At 51.6% G+C, this 15964-nt stretch overlaps 1 protein-coding gene across 1 annotated transcript; it reads right to left on the bottom strand.

Moving 5' to 3' along the window:
* Nucleotides 1–1498: 1498 nt before the first annotated feature.
* SLC46A1 (solute carrier family 46 member 1) lies at nt 1499–8091 on the bottom strand. Its single transcript, XM_003996494.6, has 5 exons — nt 7812–8091; nt 6520–7372; nt 4232–4315; nt 2627–2783; nt 1499–2083 (listed from the first exon to the last, which is right to left on the bottom strand). The coding sequence occupies exons 1-5, from the start codon at nt 8037–8039 to the stop codon at nt 2026–2028; spliced, it is 1380 nt and encodes a 459-aa protein (XP_003996543.2). The 5' UTR covers nt 8040–8091; the 3' UTR covers nt 1499–2025.
* Nucleotides 8092–15964: the final 7873 nt, after the last annotated feature.

Genomic DNA, 15964 nt, shown 5'->3' with positions numbered 1-15964 from the left:
CTTTCTGTCTCTTTGTCCCCATCAATCCCACCCCGTCCTGAGGTGCCCTGTGGGCAGTATTCAGAGAGGTTGCGGGCTGTCTGGACACCCTCTACTGCTGCCCCATCCTGTCTCTGGGGAATCAGAGCCCAGCCGCCAATCCCACCAGAGCAGCCCAGGTGATGACCCCCCAGCCAGGCCAGTGTGTTCAGTGGATTGCCTCTCCTGCCATGACCAACACTCCGCGGGTTACAGCCAGGACAGGCACCTGGCCCTCGTCTTCCACCTGGGCCTGGCCCCATGGAGCTGGTCCTGAAACAGAGGGCTGGGAAATAGGCTTTCCCCCAAGCCTGCTCTGACGCAGGTCTGCAGGGTTGGGCTTTTCCGCTTGGCTGGGCATCAGCTAGGTCCCTACCCACCTCACCCCACCCCTCCCCAGGGACTAAGGACTGCATGCCAATGAAGAGGAATCTCATTTTAGCACGTAGGAGGTGGGAAAGGTCTCAGAACATTATCTAATCTAGTGTTTCCTAACTTGTCCACCGGCAATCAGATAATTTGGGGCATTGCTGATCTAGACCTACGTAGGAGGGCTTGCTCATGATCACAAGCAAGCCAGAGGCAGTGCCCAGAGTAGAGCCCAGGCCTGAGACCAGCCCAGAGCCTCTTCCTGACCCTCCTCACTGCCTCATGCTGGGATAGTCAGTGGAAGGCCCTCTCCTTGCTTTGGTCTTCCAAGGACAGAGACGGTGAGATGGGAATCTGGAAACAGGCCCAGGCTACAGACGCCACAGCTGACCATGCTTTGTTCTGCACCCACCCCCCCACCCCCCCTCCCGCTTCACCTGTGATTTCTGGGGCAGGGGACAGAGAATGAGGGTAGCAGGAGCCAAGCACTGTGGCCAATGCACGCCTGCAGTCAAGTGCCACCTGCTCTGGTCTGTGCAGGGGCTTGCAGCCCTCATCAAAGCTGGTGCCTGGATACTGAATCCAGTTCTGACTTCCAGCTTCCGGTCCAGGCTTTCCTAACACCCTAGAAACAAGCCCCTTTCTCTGAGAAGCCGGGGCCCCTGGATCATACCGAGGAGTCACATCTCCAGGTTCCTATTGACCTACAGATAAAGGATGGCCCTGCTGAAATGGGTGGCAACAAGAGTGCTGGAGGGCTGAGCAGTGACAAAACCTGACCCTGCTTGGGCTGGTACAGCCGAGTCGACCAGTACAGGTGCCTTCAGGGACTGGATCCCTGACCCTCAGGAATGGGCTCCTGCCCGGATCTCCCCCACGAGCCTGATGCAAGTCTGGCAGGCCTCTGCCCCGCAGCTCAGGGGAAGAGAATGAGCAGTCAGATGGAGGGGGAGGCGGGGGGCTGGCCATGCCCAGTACAATCCCATGGCAGCTCAGGGACTCCTGCCCAGCCCAGAGGCTGCTGCTATCTGACCTATGGTGGGCAGGCCAGGAACAGGAAAGCAGAGAGCCCCACAGCCCAATGCCTTGGGGGCCAGAAGGTTCACTTCAGTGTGATTATATGGATTTATTGTGATTGGCACTGTGAAGCCCAGAGGATGGATTCCAGCCAGAGACAGCAGCACTTTCCAGAAGGGACCCAGCCCCTCCCACCCCCCTCCCCTCAGAATCGCATCCAACCCCAGAAGTGACTGGTGGCTGCACACCAGGAACTGAGCCCTGTGAGCTGTGCAGTGTGGGCTGGAAGCACAGATGCCAGCCCTCATGCTTCAACTGGTCCCTGAGGCTTCACCCGCATTAGGGACCTCTCCTCTCCCCTGGAGGGTTCTATACGACTGATGGCATCAAGGGTAAACAGTCCAGATGGCTCCCCTGCTGCCTCCTGGAGTGGGGCTGTGTGGGTTACAATTCTAGATTAGAGTCATAGGCTGGCACAGCAGTGTAGCTTGACCACTTTTTCCAAGGCAGACACTTGCCCTTTGCGGGGTAGTGCTGGCGTTGCTGGGAGCCAGACGCATGCTTTCAGCTAGTTAGTGTTCACTTTGCTCCCACTGCCCTCTGTCCTCGGGTCCAGGCAGATCAGGGGCTCTGAGGAAACTGCTGGAATTCAGGACGAGGATTAGCCTTTTCCAGCACCCTGTGAGAGACCAGAGAAAGGATTCAGATTTGACATGGGGGGACACCCTCAACTCTTAAGAGATGTGACAAGATGTATCAAGGCCTTATTGGGTGGGCCGGTATAGGTCTTTCTCCCACAGTGGGGAGGGGGAAGACAAGGCAATGTACAGAGACACAGGACTCTGGAAAGCAACTCTTATGGCTATGGGGGAGGAAGTCAGTAGTTCAGGCTAGCCTGTGGCCCAGACATAACTAGCTGAGGAAGTTTCCAGGCTTCCCTTTAGAACATTTCTGCCACCATATTTCCATCTGCAAAATGGTAATGGAGGACCGGGGGAGCTGAGGGAGAGAACACAGCCTTGCCAACAAGCAGTGTTAGCCTGACCCTTCCTCTGCTGCCCCTCTGCCTTGCCCTTGGGCAATGGTTCTCAGATGATTAAAGCAGCTGTCTGCAAGGCAAGAATCAAGCAGAATGGTTCCAGGAGTGTTCTGGTTGGGAGGAGGAGAAAGAGGACAACTTTGGGATAAAGCATTATGAGCATGGGTCAGAGCCCTACATTACCCAATCAGAATGGCCGGGATGAAGAGGAGACCAGCTCCCAGGAGGAAGGGGAACCCCTTCATAAAGTTCAGGGTGGCCGGGTAGAGCGAGTTGAAAATGCCAGAAGCCATCAGCATGGCCAAGCCATTGACGCAGGCCACAGCAGAAAAGAGAGCACCTGTGAAGAAATAAACATCACACACTGAGGTCTGAAAGGCCTAGATTCAAATCCTAGCACCCCTAGCTCGCCGTTGTGTGACCTGGGCCAAGTCACTTAACCTCTCTGAGTCTCATCTTCCTCAACAATAAATCCTACATCACGTGTTGTGGTAAGGATTCAGGGAGGTCACGCACAGAAAGCACCTCGCGCATGGGACTACAGAACAAATGGCTGGTATTAAATCCATGTATTAAAAGTACATGTGATATCTCCTACCAAAAAGCCTGATAAAGTGGTTTTTGGTTTATCTCCTTTTGAAATCATCTCCTGTTTGAGATTAATTGCTGGGTTAATTCCCAGTTCTAACACTTATTATCTGTGTGATCACTGAATCAGCTGCTTCTCCTTCTGGGTGTCTGTTCCCCTTCTGTTAAATAAGGCTAATACCTATTTTTCATAGACTGCTGGCAACATTAAATTCACACGTAAAGTATCCACCACAGGCCCCCTGGAGGTAGTAAGTTAGTAAGTGCTGTTCTTCTCTCCTGTTCCCCTTGGCATCTCAGGGCACAGTGAAGGTGCTAGAAAAAAAGCTTACTGAGTGAATGAATGAAGGTACATGGGTTTTGGGAGGCAAGAAAACAAACCTCTACTGGGCTACATATGGCACCAGATCCTCCTTCCAGGGCAGATGGGGAAAAGTGCATGAGCCAGATGTTTCCAGACTAGGGTCTAAGGACCCAGAGGCCTGAGGCTATTCTTTATAGATATGCCAGCAGAACCCAAATTTTGCAAAATGAGCAACAACCCAAGAGAAGTTGAGTTTGAACTCTGTCCGACCGTCAAGAGCTGGAAGGCCCTTGTCATCAAGAGCAAACCGCTCATGTAACAGAGGAGAGAATGGGTGCAGAGACAGAAAGGGACCTGCCCAAGATCTCACAGCCAGTGGTACCAGAGTCAGGACCCAAACCGCATCCCAAGACCTGCTGCTCTTTAAAACAGACCCAGGTTTGCATCCCAGCTCCACCACTTACTCAGTGACTTTGCGTGACCCAATTTAACCCTCTGGGTCTCTGCTTCTTCAACTGTCACTCGGGGACAAGGAAATATCGAAAGGTTGTCTGCTTCCTCTAAGCTTACACACTGACCCTAGTGAAACATCATCTCATTCATTCTGCAGCTGGAAAAGCTGAGTTCTGGAGAGTAAATCCTGCACTTGGGATTTACCTGAAGGAACAAGTGTGCTCCGCAAACTGCAAATTCCAACCCAGTGATCTGAAAATCCAAGGCACTGTGGCCCGCTGCCAATCCCAGGCAATTTGACACAAGTGCATTTGTCTCGGCTACTAACGTCTCCTGGGTGGAGGGGAGGAAGGTACGCAGCCTCCCGGCTCACAGCTGCCCTCTGCCCAGTTCAGGCAACACTGGGTATGAGGGACCAGATACAGGGTGACCCTGACACTCACCCTGCTCTGACTCGCCCACCAGCTTGGAGAGCTTGGCCCGGATGATGGGTGTGGTAACCAATGACAGGAACAGGAGCCCGTACCCTGCAGAGAAAGAAACAATCATCAAGGAAATGGAGTCAGGGAGAGGAGCACCCAAGCACCCTATGTAGCAGAACTCCTATACATACCTCATGTGGGACTCAGGTTGGACACAGGAAGGACTTCCTTACTGGTGATGGAGACAGTGAGCAAGGAGGAAGGGAGACTACCTTTCTCAAAGCTTGACCTACCTGCTACCTGTTTCATGAATGAATGCTGATTCCCCACCAATTGTGTTCTTGTCGCAACACCTCTTGTGGTCGCAGCAGGCATCACCCAACCATCTTGCACTTAGAAGGGAGATGGCATGGTCCAGAAAACAAGCATGGGCTTTGGAGTCGGCCCTGAGTTCTAAACCTAACACCATCGCTTCCTAACTGTGTGGCCTTGGACATGACTCCTGTCTGTGAAAGGATAACAAAGCCCTCCTCACAGGATGGTTCTGGGGTAGAGAAGGCCCCCTAAGATTTCAGGGCCGAATCCCTGAAATTTGTAAATGTTGCCTTATTTGGAAAATGGGTCTCTGAAGACATGTTTAAGTTATGGATCTTGAGATGAAGTGATTTTTCCAGGATTACCAGACTGGGCCCTAAATACAATCACACGAATCCTTAGAAGAGGGAAACGGAGGGAGATGTGACACGGAACAGAGAAGGCACATGGAAGAGGAAGAGACCATGTCACCACTAAGACAGAGACTAGGGTGACATGGCCACAAGCCAGGAACTCCAGCAGCCACTGGAAGCTGGAAGAAGCAAGGGAGATTCCCTCCGGGAGACTCCGGAGCTGGAAGCAGCCAGGAGCGTGGCCCTGCTGCCCCCTTGATTTTGACCCCAGTGATACTGATGCTTGACTTCTGGCCTCCAGAACTGTGCCAGAATAAATTTCCATGGTCTTAAGCCATCCAGTTTGTGGTCATTTGTTACAGCAGCCCCAGGAAATGGTACATGAGGTAACATTTGTGGAGGATACACAGCAAATGCAAGTTCTTTTTCCCTTTGTATCTGTTACTCATAAGCTCACACTGCTTCTTCCATAACGATTCTCTCCCTCTGGGACTGTTGCCTCCTAGAAGACAGTAGATCCTCCAAAGTGGGTTTATGAGGCAACCCAGGGCCCGTTTAGGTGTCAGGCCCTCGAACCCCACTCTGCTGAGGCTCCCCAGAGCAATGACAGTGCCTTCATCATCTCTGCACCCCTGAGGGCACTGAGCCCAGCACTGAGGCCAGGGGAGATGCTGTGGGCAGGAGAGGAAGGTCCCCGGTCCCCTTCGGCCTCGCTCTCTAGGCAAGCAGCCAAGTTAAGAAATCGGTGATTACTGGTCGGCTGACTTTGTAAACAACGTATTTTAGGACTCTATCAAAATTAATCTGTTCCTTTATTTTATTTTTTTAAAGTTTATTTATTTTGAGTGTATGAGAGAGAGAGAGAGAGAGAGAGGGAGCATGTGTGCACACAAGTTGGGGAGGGGCAGAGAGGGGGAGAGAGAGAGAGAGAGAGAGAGAGAGAGAGAGAGAATCCCAAGCAGGCTCCACACTGTCAGTGCAGAGCCCTACACGAAGCTCCATCTCATGAACCAAGAGATTATGACCTGAGCCGAAACCAAGAGGCGAGTGTGTAACTGACTGAGCCACCCAGGCACCCCTATTCTGTTCCTTTAAAAAAGTTAACTTCCTCATTTCCAGCTACCCCTCTCCTACCAAGAAAAAAAAAAAAAAGAGGAACAAGAAAAAGAACTAACGCAGGCAGGAATCTGTTATCTGTGGTCTGAGAAGACTGGCTTTTTAAAAAACTCAAAGAAGCTGACCAAAGATACCGAGGTAGGGCCTGTGATTCTTATCAGAGAAGTGAGTATTACGGCATTAGTGGCATGGACTTTGCTTAAGAACACCATAAATACTGGCTGTGGGAGGCCAAGAAGTGAAGCAATTAGCCTATGAGCCATACTTTTGTCTTTTGTTCCATCTTACTAACAACAATTTATAGTTGATAATGTGGATTAACTACTGAGGCTACTGAAGGTCTGTCTTCTCCATTTGACAAAGATGGCATTTTTATGAAGTTTCTTCGTCTGTCCTCCAGTGCAGGCAAGGAGCACAACAATGTTTCCAGACACAGGCCTGAGCCTGCAGGGGCAGGGAGTGTCTGACCCCCAGTTTTCACCCAGTGCCTCTGGGACACACTGTCCCCAAGCCCACGCATTTTACCTGTGAACATGAGGGGTGTGATGGTAGCAAACGCAAAGACCACCATCCCCAGAATGTTGAAGGCCAGGCCAATCTCGGCCACCCAGGCGTCAGCCAGGCAGTGCTGCAGAAGCCGCAGGCCCAGCAGGCTGGTGAGGTACGGGAGGTGCTGAGCTGCAGAACCGTAGCCGATCAGCTTGGAGTCCCAGCAGAGGGGTTTGCTCAGTTCATAGAGGGTCAGGATGTCCTGGGCCCCAAAGTGCACAGTGACCACCATGAAGATGGCCAAGGAATACAGGGCTAAATGCCTCCTGGACTTCTCTGGGGCGGCAGTCACGTAGAGCCGGACAATGGATCGGTGGTGACGGAGCGTGAAGAGCCGGGCAGGCGTTGGCTCCTTCACCGTCTCACCAAAGCAGAATGCTGCATAGAGAGTCATGGCTATCAACAAGGCCAAGGCCAGCCAGAAGGGGTTGGCGTAACCCTGGGCCCGGAGCCAGTGGCCCCCGAGAAGGCTCGCCAACATCCCCGCCACCCCGATGCACGATTCCAGCAGGGCCATTCGCATGGTGCGGCTGCGGCTGGAGCTGACATCTGCCACGGAGGCAAAGCCAGCAGCCAGGAGGCCACTGAAGTCCCCAAAGAGAGCGCAAAGGATGCGGCCCAGCACGAAGTAGCCAACGTGGAGTTGCAGCTGCACGACAAAGATGGACACCAGGGCCTGCAGCAACAGGCCCAGTGAGGCCAGCACCAGCAGTGGACGGCGGCCCACACAGTCACTCCAGGCACCCAGCAGGGTGAATGAGAAGAGCCCCACAAGGAAGCCGCCCAGGTTCATGTAGAGGGTCCAGTGGGAGGTAAGGGTCTCCACTTCCTGTGGGGACATGAATCTTACCAGGGTGCTGTTCCTCACTCTGGGTTGCCCAACTCCCAACCATCACCATCCTGGGAGAGACGGGGATGGGGACTATCTTTGGAGCCCTAAACCTCAGAGAACCGGTGCTGGGTTAAGTGGAATGGACTACGGTCCCAGGCCCTTACTTTTACTCCCTTTGCTAATCCTCCCGGCCTTGCTCTACCTAGAGGAACTTTAAGCACCCCCCACACTGCAGGGGTCGGTCCGGCGCCAACTAGGCTCTGGCCCCGCCCACTACTCAATCTCCAGACCCACCCACCCCCCGCCCCCGCAGCTTGCCCGGACCCAGACGCAGGCCCCGCCCCATCGGCTGCCCTGCGCTCCGGCCCGGGGCCCACCCGGTGCCACGCTCCGCGTCCCTCCGGTGCCACGCTCCGCGTCCCTCCGGCGCCGCTACCTTCATGATGGGGTCCGCGCTGTGGTTGCTGCAGCTGCCCCTGTCGCGGGTGCCATTGTAGCCGAGGTCGGCACTGAAGCGGTGCCACAAGTACTGCGTGGTGAGCGGGCCCTGCAGGACCAAAGCGAAGTTGGCGAGGAATATAAGCGGCTCCACGGGGCCGCGGCACACCACGGCCGCCGCGGGGCGGCCGCGGGCCTCGTCCGGGGGGCTCGCGCGCCCCTCCATGCGCGTGCGCGTCGGGGCCGGCGCGAGACAGATGGCTGGGCGATTCTGCGCCTGCGCCCAGCGTCCCCTTTTTTAAAAAGCCTGGCGGGGCGGGGCCGCTGTTCCCTTCACCCTCGCCCCGCCTGCTCCGGCCGGTAAGGGAGGGAGAGGGGCCGCGCACCCCTGGCTCACCGGATGACCTCAGCTGTAGTCTGCAAGGATGCCGCCCTACAGCCCTCCATTCCAGGCCCAGAAACACTCCTAACAATAACAAAAAATATCAATAATTAACATTTATTGATCGTTTCCTGTGCGCTGGGCACCGTACTAAACTGCGTGCATTGGTCTTCCGACAACCCTATAGGCTAGACATTATTAATGCTCACGGCCTACAGATGAGGAAACGAGGCACCCAAGGCAGAGCTCGAAGAACACTTGACCTCTGACGCCTATGCTGATGTTCGGCGCTGCAGCAGAAGCAACTCAGTGCAGCCTCACGCTCTCGGCCTCGCTTCCCCGACCTAGACTCTGCTACTGGGTCGGGCACTTACCTCCCTGTGCCCCATTTCTTCATCTTTAAAGTGAGGGTGCCAATACAACCTGCCTCAAAGAGCTGCTGTGGAAGAAGAGTGTCTGGTACATTCTAAGTGCTGTTATTGTTATTAGTAGGCTGTTACCTGCTCCACTCCTGCCCTAGGGTTTTTTCCTTGGGAAACCGGTCTTGTTGGGGGGCTCAGGACTGGCTCCGCAGTGACTGCGGAGGAGCAGAGGAGAAGACCGTGGAGGGCCCAGGAGACCATGGGTGTGGCCCTGTGCTCCTGGGTGCTCCAGCTATAGGAACTGGGCCAGAAGGCAGTCATACCTCCTGTCTGGGCATGTTTTATTGCCTGTAAAAGGGAAAAACATTACCTGCCTTTCTCTTTTATCATTTACTCTTTCAGCCTATTTCTTGAGCACCCCTTATATGTCAGGGACCATGCCGGGGGTGCTCCTAGAACACAGCGGTGAAGGACACGGACAAAGCCTTTACCAGGCCCTGTAGTTCTTAGAATGGTGGGGTGGGGAGAGACCTCAAAGAATCCTACTAATCTGTGTAAGAGCTCAACTGTGGAAAGTCCTTTAAAGGAGAGGAGCCGTGGGACTCCAAGGCTGCTCATTCAGGAGCCTGGCCAGGCCTAGGAGGAGCAGGGCCAGAAAAGGCCGCTTGCCTTGACAATAGAGCAGTAGAATGAATTTCCAGAGGCAAGCTCTGTGCCATGACCCACAGGCCTGAATTTGGGGGTGGTGGGGACTACCCATTGCTGGCTACCATGACTGTGCATGGTCTTGTTGCTGGCTTATTGACCATCCCCCACCTCCCCTGAGGCAGAAAGAGTCCTAGGCTCCCAAAAGATGGGTGCTGGCTAGATACTGGTGGACCGAATGAGGCCTGCACCCCCATGGGACCATTACCAACCTGTCCAGAAAATTCCACATTAAACACACAAGCCCCTGGAGTTGACTCCCTCCCCTCTCCATCGCCTACACAAAAGTTTGGCCCAGTTATGTCAGCTGCAGGCAGGAAAGGGTGCCCAGCTGAAATTTTATTGCTATTTCCTGTAGAACCAAGAATGGGAGACAGAATGCCAAGGCCCCTCAGCTGGGAATGGGTCAGGGTGTAGCTCATCCCAGAGCTGAAGCCTGTGGTGCTCTTAAAAGAGGTCTCTCTTCCACCTCTTTTAAGACCTAGCTACAGTCAGGTCACTGCTCTGCGCAAAACCTTCCGGTGGTTTCCACTTCATTCGGTGAAAGCCACATCATTAAGAGGGCCCTAAGACCGTGTGCCCTCTCTGATCCCTTCCCTACATTATCCCTTTTGCTCCTTTGCTCTAGCCACAGTGGCCTCCTAGCTCCTTCGATTTGTCTAGCAGGCCCCTGCCTCAGGGTTTTTGCATTTGCTGTTCCCTCTGCCTGGAATGGTCTCCTACCAGATATCCGTCTGACTGGCTTCCTCACTTCACCAGCACCTCTGCGGTACTTCCTTTTCACAAGTCACCAACCACAGCTCCTGACGAGCTGTTCATGTTTTTGGATATTGAGAGGAAGGGCAGAGAGAGCCTGAGGGGAAAGCCATTTCCCGTTTCGAGTGTGTGCCTCACACGCCAGCTCTTAAAAGTCAAAGCGGCATCCATGTCACGACCACCGGTGTCCAGAGCCCTGAGGTGGAAGCTGCAATTACATCTGCCTCGCTGCGAGACTTTGGCCAAGTGCCTTTTTGGCCTCCGTTTTCTCATCTGTGAAGAGTGAAGTCATGACATCTGTCTCTGGGGTGATTGCCAGGATCAAATGAGAAGAAACCCCTGTGTGGCTGTGTCCAGGTGCCAGAGATGGTGGTTTCCGCTGAGCTGAGCTTGAAGGTGGGGAGGGACCTCACCAGAAAGAAGTGAGGCGGTTGCAGGTGAGGGGATCAGTGGAGTCTTAGAGAGCACTGGCCAGAGTCCAGAGAAGGGCAGGGCTGCCCAACCACTTACCCCACAGGAGCGAGTCCCCAAAGCACTTCCTGTCTTGGAGCTCCTGCTCTTGGACTCATTATTTTTCAAGCTTTTTGGGGTCCTTAATGCTTTCTTTTTTAAAGTTTATTGATTTGTTTTGACACAGAGAGAGAGAGAGAGAGAGAGAGAGCACGCGCGCACGAGCAGGGGAGGGGCAAAGAGAGAGAATCCCAAGCAGGCTCCATGCTGTCTGCGCAAGCCCAACGTGGGGCTCGATCCCACAAAAGAGTTTACTCCGGTCCCTCCCCCCTAGAGGAGTTCCCAGGCCAGTGGAAGGTGCACCACAAATCCCAAATCACAATAATAAAAGTATGCAGCGGCATAAATCAGTTCAGAGGTTCCTCAAGAGGAAGTCAGAGGATTCTCAGCAGAGGAGCTGAATTTGAAGCAGGAAATGATGAAGAGAAGTCAGCAGGAGAACAGAGAGGAAGTGAAGAAGGGCTTTCTGTAGATAAGGTAGGTCATCTAATTACCCATGAATCGCACGGTTAAATAGTATTCTGTTGTGTGCGTGTGCGTGTGTGTGTGTGTGAATTTGTTAAATGGAAATGTTTAAAATATACTATAAAAACCTATCCTGGCAACTGTTCATTTTTAATTTGTCTGGATCCTCAAATAAGGGATGCGGCCCCAGGCCTCTTGACCTCTGGGAGACCTTGCAGGCACTCCTCATGGCTGACACAGTTTTGGGGGTGACAATGTGGGTAATGTCTAAGGGTTCTCCGGAAGGATGTCTTTTAGGCAAGTCCTCCCTCTAGTTCCAGGCTCAGAACCCCAGCTGTGACGGTCTGGGGCACCAGGCTTTTCTAAGTGCATCAGAGAGCTAAACACAAACCGGACTGGGGCATAAATGAGAAGGCTGTGCACAGACTGGCCACATGGCTCGTGTAGAGCTGCCCATTTCCAGTACAGGGGAAACGAGCAATGGAATTACTGAGCTGTGAGGGTTTGTGACTCAGTCTCCCCTTCCTTGGTGGTGCTCGTTTTCCCTATTGTCCTATGCTGACCAGGTAAACATGTCCTTTTTATAGATGTGTCAGTCGTGCTGATTAAGTGGCAGTTGACTTCCATTTAGGGACTGCTCTGTGCTGGCCATTTTACAAATAGGACCTCTCATCCTCGTTACAACTCAGAGAACTATTTGAGTTGGTGTCTGTCTGACTCCAAAGCCTCCACACCTTCTATTCTTTCTAGTTCACAGACCCATAACCCGCAGGCTAGATATGGATATGGTTTTGAGTGATTCACGCAGTGTTCTTAAACAGCGCACATAGTGTATTTTGAATTTTGCATTTGTTGCTGACATTTCACAGTTGGAAGATTCACGTGAAAATCCAGATTTCTGGATTCTCTCGGAAACTCAGAGATTGTGGCAACATTCACGTAAGCATACACCGGGTAATGCTAGGAGGGAACTGTGTGTTTCAGTTCATCACCGCTCCGCCACTCACCTTCACTCAGAGGAAGGACTCCTGATCCTGGAAGTCATGGAGCTTGGGGCCCCTTTAGGGGCCCTGCTATTGTCTGGGAATGGGATCCCAACGTTTCTATAGGTTCTATACTGAGGCTTTCTGAACATAGAGCAGATGGGACCACTGTGACGCAATGCCAAGCTGCTATTCTAAGGGTCTGAAAACATTCTGCTTCCTCCCATATTAGGTTGATTTAATTAGCTATAAGGCCACCTTAGGGCGGAGCACACCACAATCTGGTATTGCTGTGGAGAGAGGGCGTGAAGCCAGAGAAGTCGGGAGGGACCAGATTATGCCCGTAAGGAGTTGAGTTCGGATCTTACTGAGTTTGAGGTGCCTGTGTGACATCGAGGGGGAGGGGGGCTTCCATGGGCAGCGGTACCCAGATTCATGAAGGGTAGGCACCTGGGGGGCACCTGCATTTGTGTGATGTAACCATGGGAGTGCACAGATCTTCCAGAGAGGACCCAAGTGACAGAGAGCCCCCGTCAGGGGGGAACACTGGACAGAGGAAGAAGAGGGAGGAGGAGGAGAAGCCGAAGAGAGTGTTGGAGAAGCCAAGAGAAGAGAATTCATAGTCAAGAGTGGTGATGTGCTGGTTACTAAAGAGACGTCTAGGGAAGTGTCAGCAATTAGGGGGTCAGTGCTGGGCACGCTGGAAGTTCTAGCAACCGAGATAAGGGAAGGGAAGGAAATTGGATCACAATGGGCTAAGTATCAGCTGGACGTTTAAGACAGAGGAACAAAGCGGAGGTGCCCCTTGAGAAGCTCACGCATAGAGAATGTAACAAGCAAGATACAGCGCGCTCCGGCGTGAGGTCAGCTTCTCTCTCAAAGGCGCAGCTGAGCAGCCTCAGGGAGGGACAGGCAGGCCTCATCTCAGTGACCGATGAGATCTCAGAGAAGCATAGCTGAGGCTGAAACCTAGCCAGGGGGAGCGAGAAAGCGAAAAATGCATCCCTAGCTGATTACATGGATGACAGCAGCAGATGCCTTCTCGAATTCTCCACGGCATTAACCTGTCCAGGCAGCCAGCTGCCCTCCAGGGTCTGCACACGGACCCTTTCCTACTTATGCTCCAACCCCCCTGGGTCAGCGGTCGGGGGCTAAGCCGGGACACCTTCACAGCCCTGCCAAACCAATACTTCAGGCTGTCCCACGGTACCTTCCCCACTTTTAGCTTTTCTATGTGCTTATTTTGACATTTGCTTGTCATTTGCTCTTGTTCTGTAAGACTGGCTCGGAAAAGGGAAAACACAGGGCTAACCCCAGTGCCGTGTGCTTCGGATAAAGATGGAGATACTGGAAAGGCATTTTGGGCCACAGGCGAGTGCTCATTGCCCTGAGGGTGAGTGAGGGGTGCAAAGGCAAATTTAAAGAACATCTGTGAAGGGTGCCTGGGCGGCTCAGTCAGTTGAGCATCCGTCTCTTGATGTGGGCTCAGGTCATGATCCCAGGATCTTGAGATCAAGCCCTGAGTCAGGCTCCATGGAGCCTGCTGAAGATTCTCTGTTTCTTTCCCCCCACAAACACACTCTCTTTCTCTCTCAAAACAAAACAAAGCAAAACAAAACACAAAAACAAAAACACGCGTGTGAAATGACGGGCCTGCCTTTCCAAGAGTGTGTCTGAAACATAACGAAATGGGATGTCTCTAAAAACGATGGATTAAGGATCAAAACACCCACCTGGATAAACCACTTCAGATGATTAATGCCAACAGAGGGTTCTTGCAGGATTCCTCATTTTTTCCCCCGGCTTTGAGATATAATTGACATACAGCATTGTGTAAATTTAAGCTGTATGACATGATGATTTGATATATGGATATAAGGTTAGTTAACACATCAGTCTCCTCACATAGTTACCTTTTGTGTGGGTACGGTGAGAACTTTCCAGATCTATTCTCTTAGCGACTTTCAAGTATATCATACAGTGTTAACTATAGTCACCACAGTATACATTACATCCCAGAATTTACTATTTTTTTAAAAAGATGCCAATTTTAAGCAATCTCTCCATCCAACATGAGGCCAGAACTCGCAACCCCGAGACCAAGAGTCACATCCTCCACTGACTGAGCCAGGCAGGTGCCCCCAGAACTTATTCATCTTAAAAATACTTATTCATTGGCGTGCCTGGGTGGCTCAGGTTTCGGCTCAGGTGACTCTTGGTTTCGGCTCAGGTCATGATCTCACGGTTTGTGAGTTCAAGCCCTGCATTGGGCTCTGCGCTGACCGCTCAGAGCCTGCCTGGGATTCTCCTTCCCTCTCTGCCCTTCCTCTGTTAGAGCGCACACACACTCTCTCTCTCCCTCTCAAAATAAATAAACATATAAAAAATACTTGATCATCTGGAAGTTTGTACCCTTTAACCACCCATTTCTCCCACGCCCCAGCCTTTGGCAACCACCAGTCTACTTTCTGTCCCTGTGAGTTTGGTTTTATAGATTCCACATATAGGTGAGATCATACAGTGTTTGTCTTTTCTCTGTTTGACTTATTTCGCTTAGCGTAATGTCCTCAAGGTCCATCCCTGTTGTCGCAAATGGCAGGATTTCCCTCCTATTTATGGATGATATTCCATAGCATATGAATACCACATCTTCTTCATCCATTTTTAAAAAAGTGTTTATTTTTTCTTTCTATAATTTATTTACTTTTTATAATTTACACCAAGTTAGCGCATGGTGCAACAATGATTTCAAGATGTTTATTTATCTATTTTTCGAGAGAGAGAGAGAGAGAATGCACAAGCAGGGGAGGGGCAGAGAGAGGGAGAAGGAAGCAGAATCCAAATCAGGCTCCAGGCTACAAGCTGTCAGCACAAAGCTCGACATGGGGCTCAAACCCACGAATCGTGAGATCATGGCCTGAGCTGAAGTTAGACACCTGGGCCACCTGGGCGCCCCTCTTCTTCATCCATTTATCCATTGATGGACACTTAGCTTGCTTCCACATCTTGGCTATTGTAAACAATACTGCAGTGAACATAGGGGTACAGATATCTCCTTGAGACAGTGGTTTCATTTCTTCAGGCAGATACCCAGAAAGGGAGGACCTGCCAGGATTCCTAGTTCTTGACCTTGTTTGCAGCTGCAGTTTGTGACGGCTATTGCCAGTGTCTCCCCACGTCCCTCTCTTCCCGGGTCTCTCGGTGTCTTTAGAGCCTATCGAATGGACAGGTATAAACATGGGGCTTGTATATCCTCAGGGAGAGGAAGATGAGCTTCCCATAATCACAAGCAAATGATATCAGACCTTCTGAGTGTTAACAACACTGAGTGAAAACGGTGACTTTCTCTTTAAACGTGTGTCTGAATTTCCTTTCAGGTATGTACTTTGCGCGCTGTAATTCCTCTTGTTTGCAAAATGTATATTTGAATCTCTTTTTAAGTCTACAGTTTCTTTATTTCCTCTGTTGGCAAAGTGTGCACTTGAATCGCTTTCCAAATATGTACTCTAAGTGTGTCCACCGAGAGTGCAAGGGGAGTGTAAGATCCCTCCCCGTGGACCTTACACCGATTTCTGGCAAGGTGGCTGTGGCGTGGAGAAATCGAGGGTGATTCCCGCGAGGGAGAGAGAACACTGCAAAATGTGATATAGGCAGTCCAGCTTCTAGATAGTGGAATCCAACCCCAATTTTTCCTGTATCCATATTTTTTGAGAAAGTCATATTACCAAAAAAAAAAAAAAAATTAATAATGACAAAGAAATGTCGGTGACCCAAAGGTAGCAAGAATAATAACAGTAGCTAATGGTTCATGAGCATTTAGCATATGCCAAGCATAGAAAGAACTCATTCTGATAAAATTTTACAAGGTGGTTACCAATATTCCCATTTATAGAGGGGGAGACTGAGGCTTTTTGAGGTTCAGTGATTTACCAAAGATCCTGTGGCTTATGAAGGGTCAGAGTCAGGACTGGAACTTCATGTGTCTGAT

The sequence above is a fragment of the Felis catus genome, chromosome E1 (assembly GCF_018350175.1).
Source record: "Felis catus isolate Fca126 chromosome E1, F.catus_Fca126_mat1.0, whole genome shotgun sequence".
Classification (NCBI taxonomy): Eukaryota; Metazoa; Chordata; class Mammalia; order Carnivora; family Felidae; genus Felis; species Felis catus.
The sequence above is the reverse complement of the archived record's forward strand: the minus strand, read 5'-3'. Positions and strand labels throughout refer to the sequence as shown.

Coding starts and splice junctions, on each gene's coding strand:
- SLC46A1 (XM_003996494.6), bottom strand. CDS start 8,039: ATGGAGGGGCGCGCGAGCCCCCCGGACGAGGCCCGCGGCCGCCCCGCG. Junction 4,316..6,519: donor CACACCCCTCATGTTCACAG/GTAAAATGCGTG, acceptor CTTTCTCTGCAG/GGTACGGGCTCCTGTTCCTG. Junction 2,084..2,626: donor ATCCCGGCCATTCTGATTGG/GTAATGTAGGGC, acceptor GGTCTCTCACAG/GGTGCTGGAAAAGGCTAATC.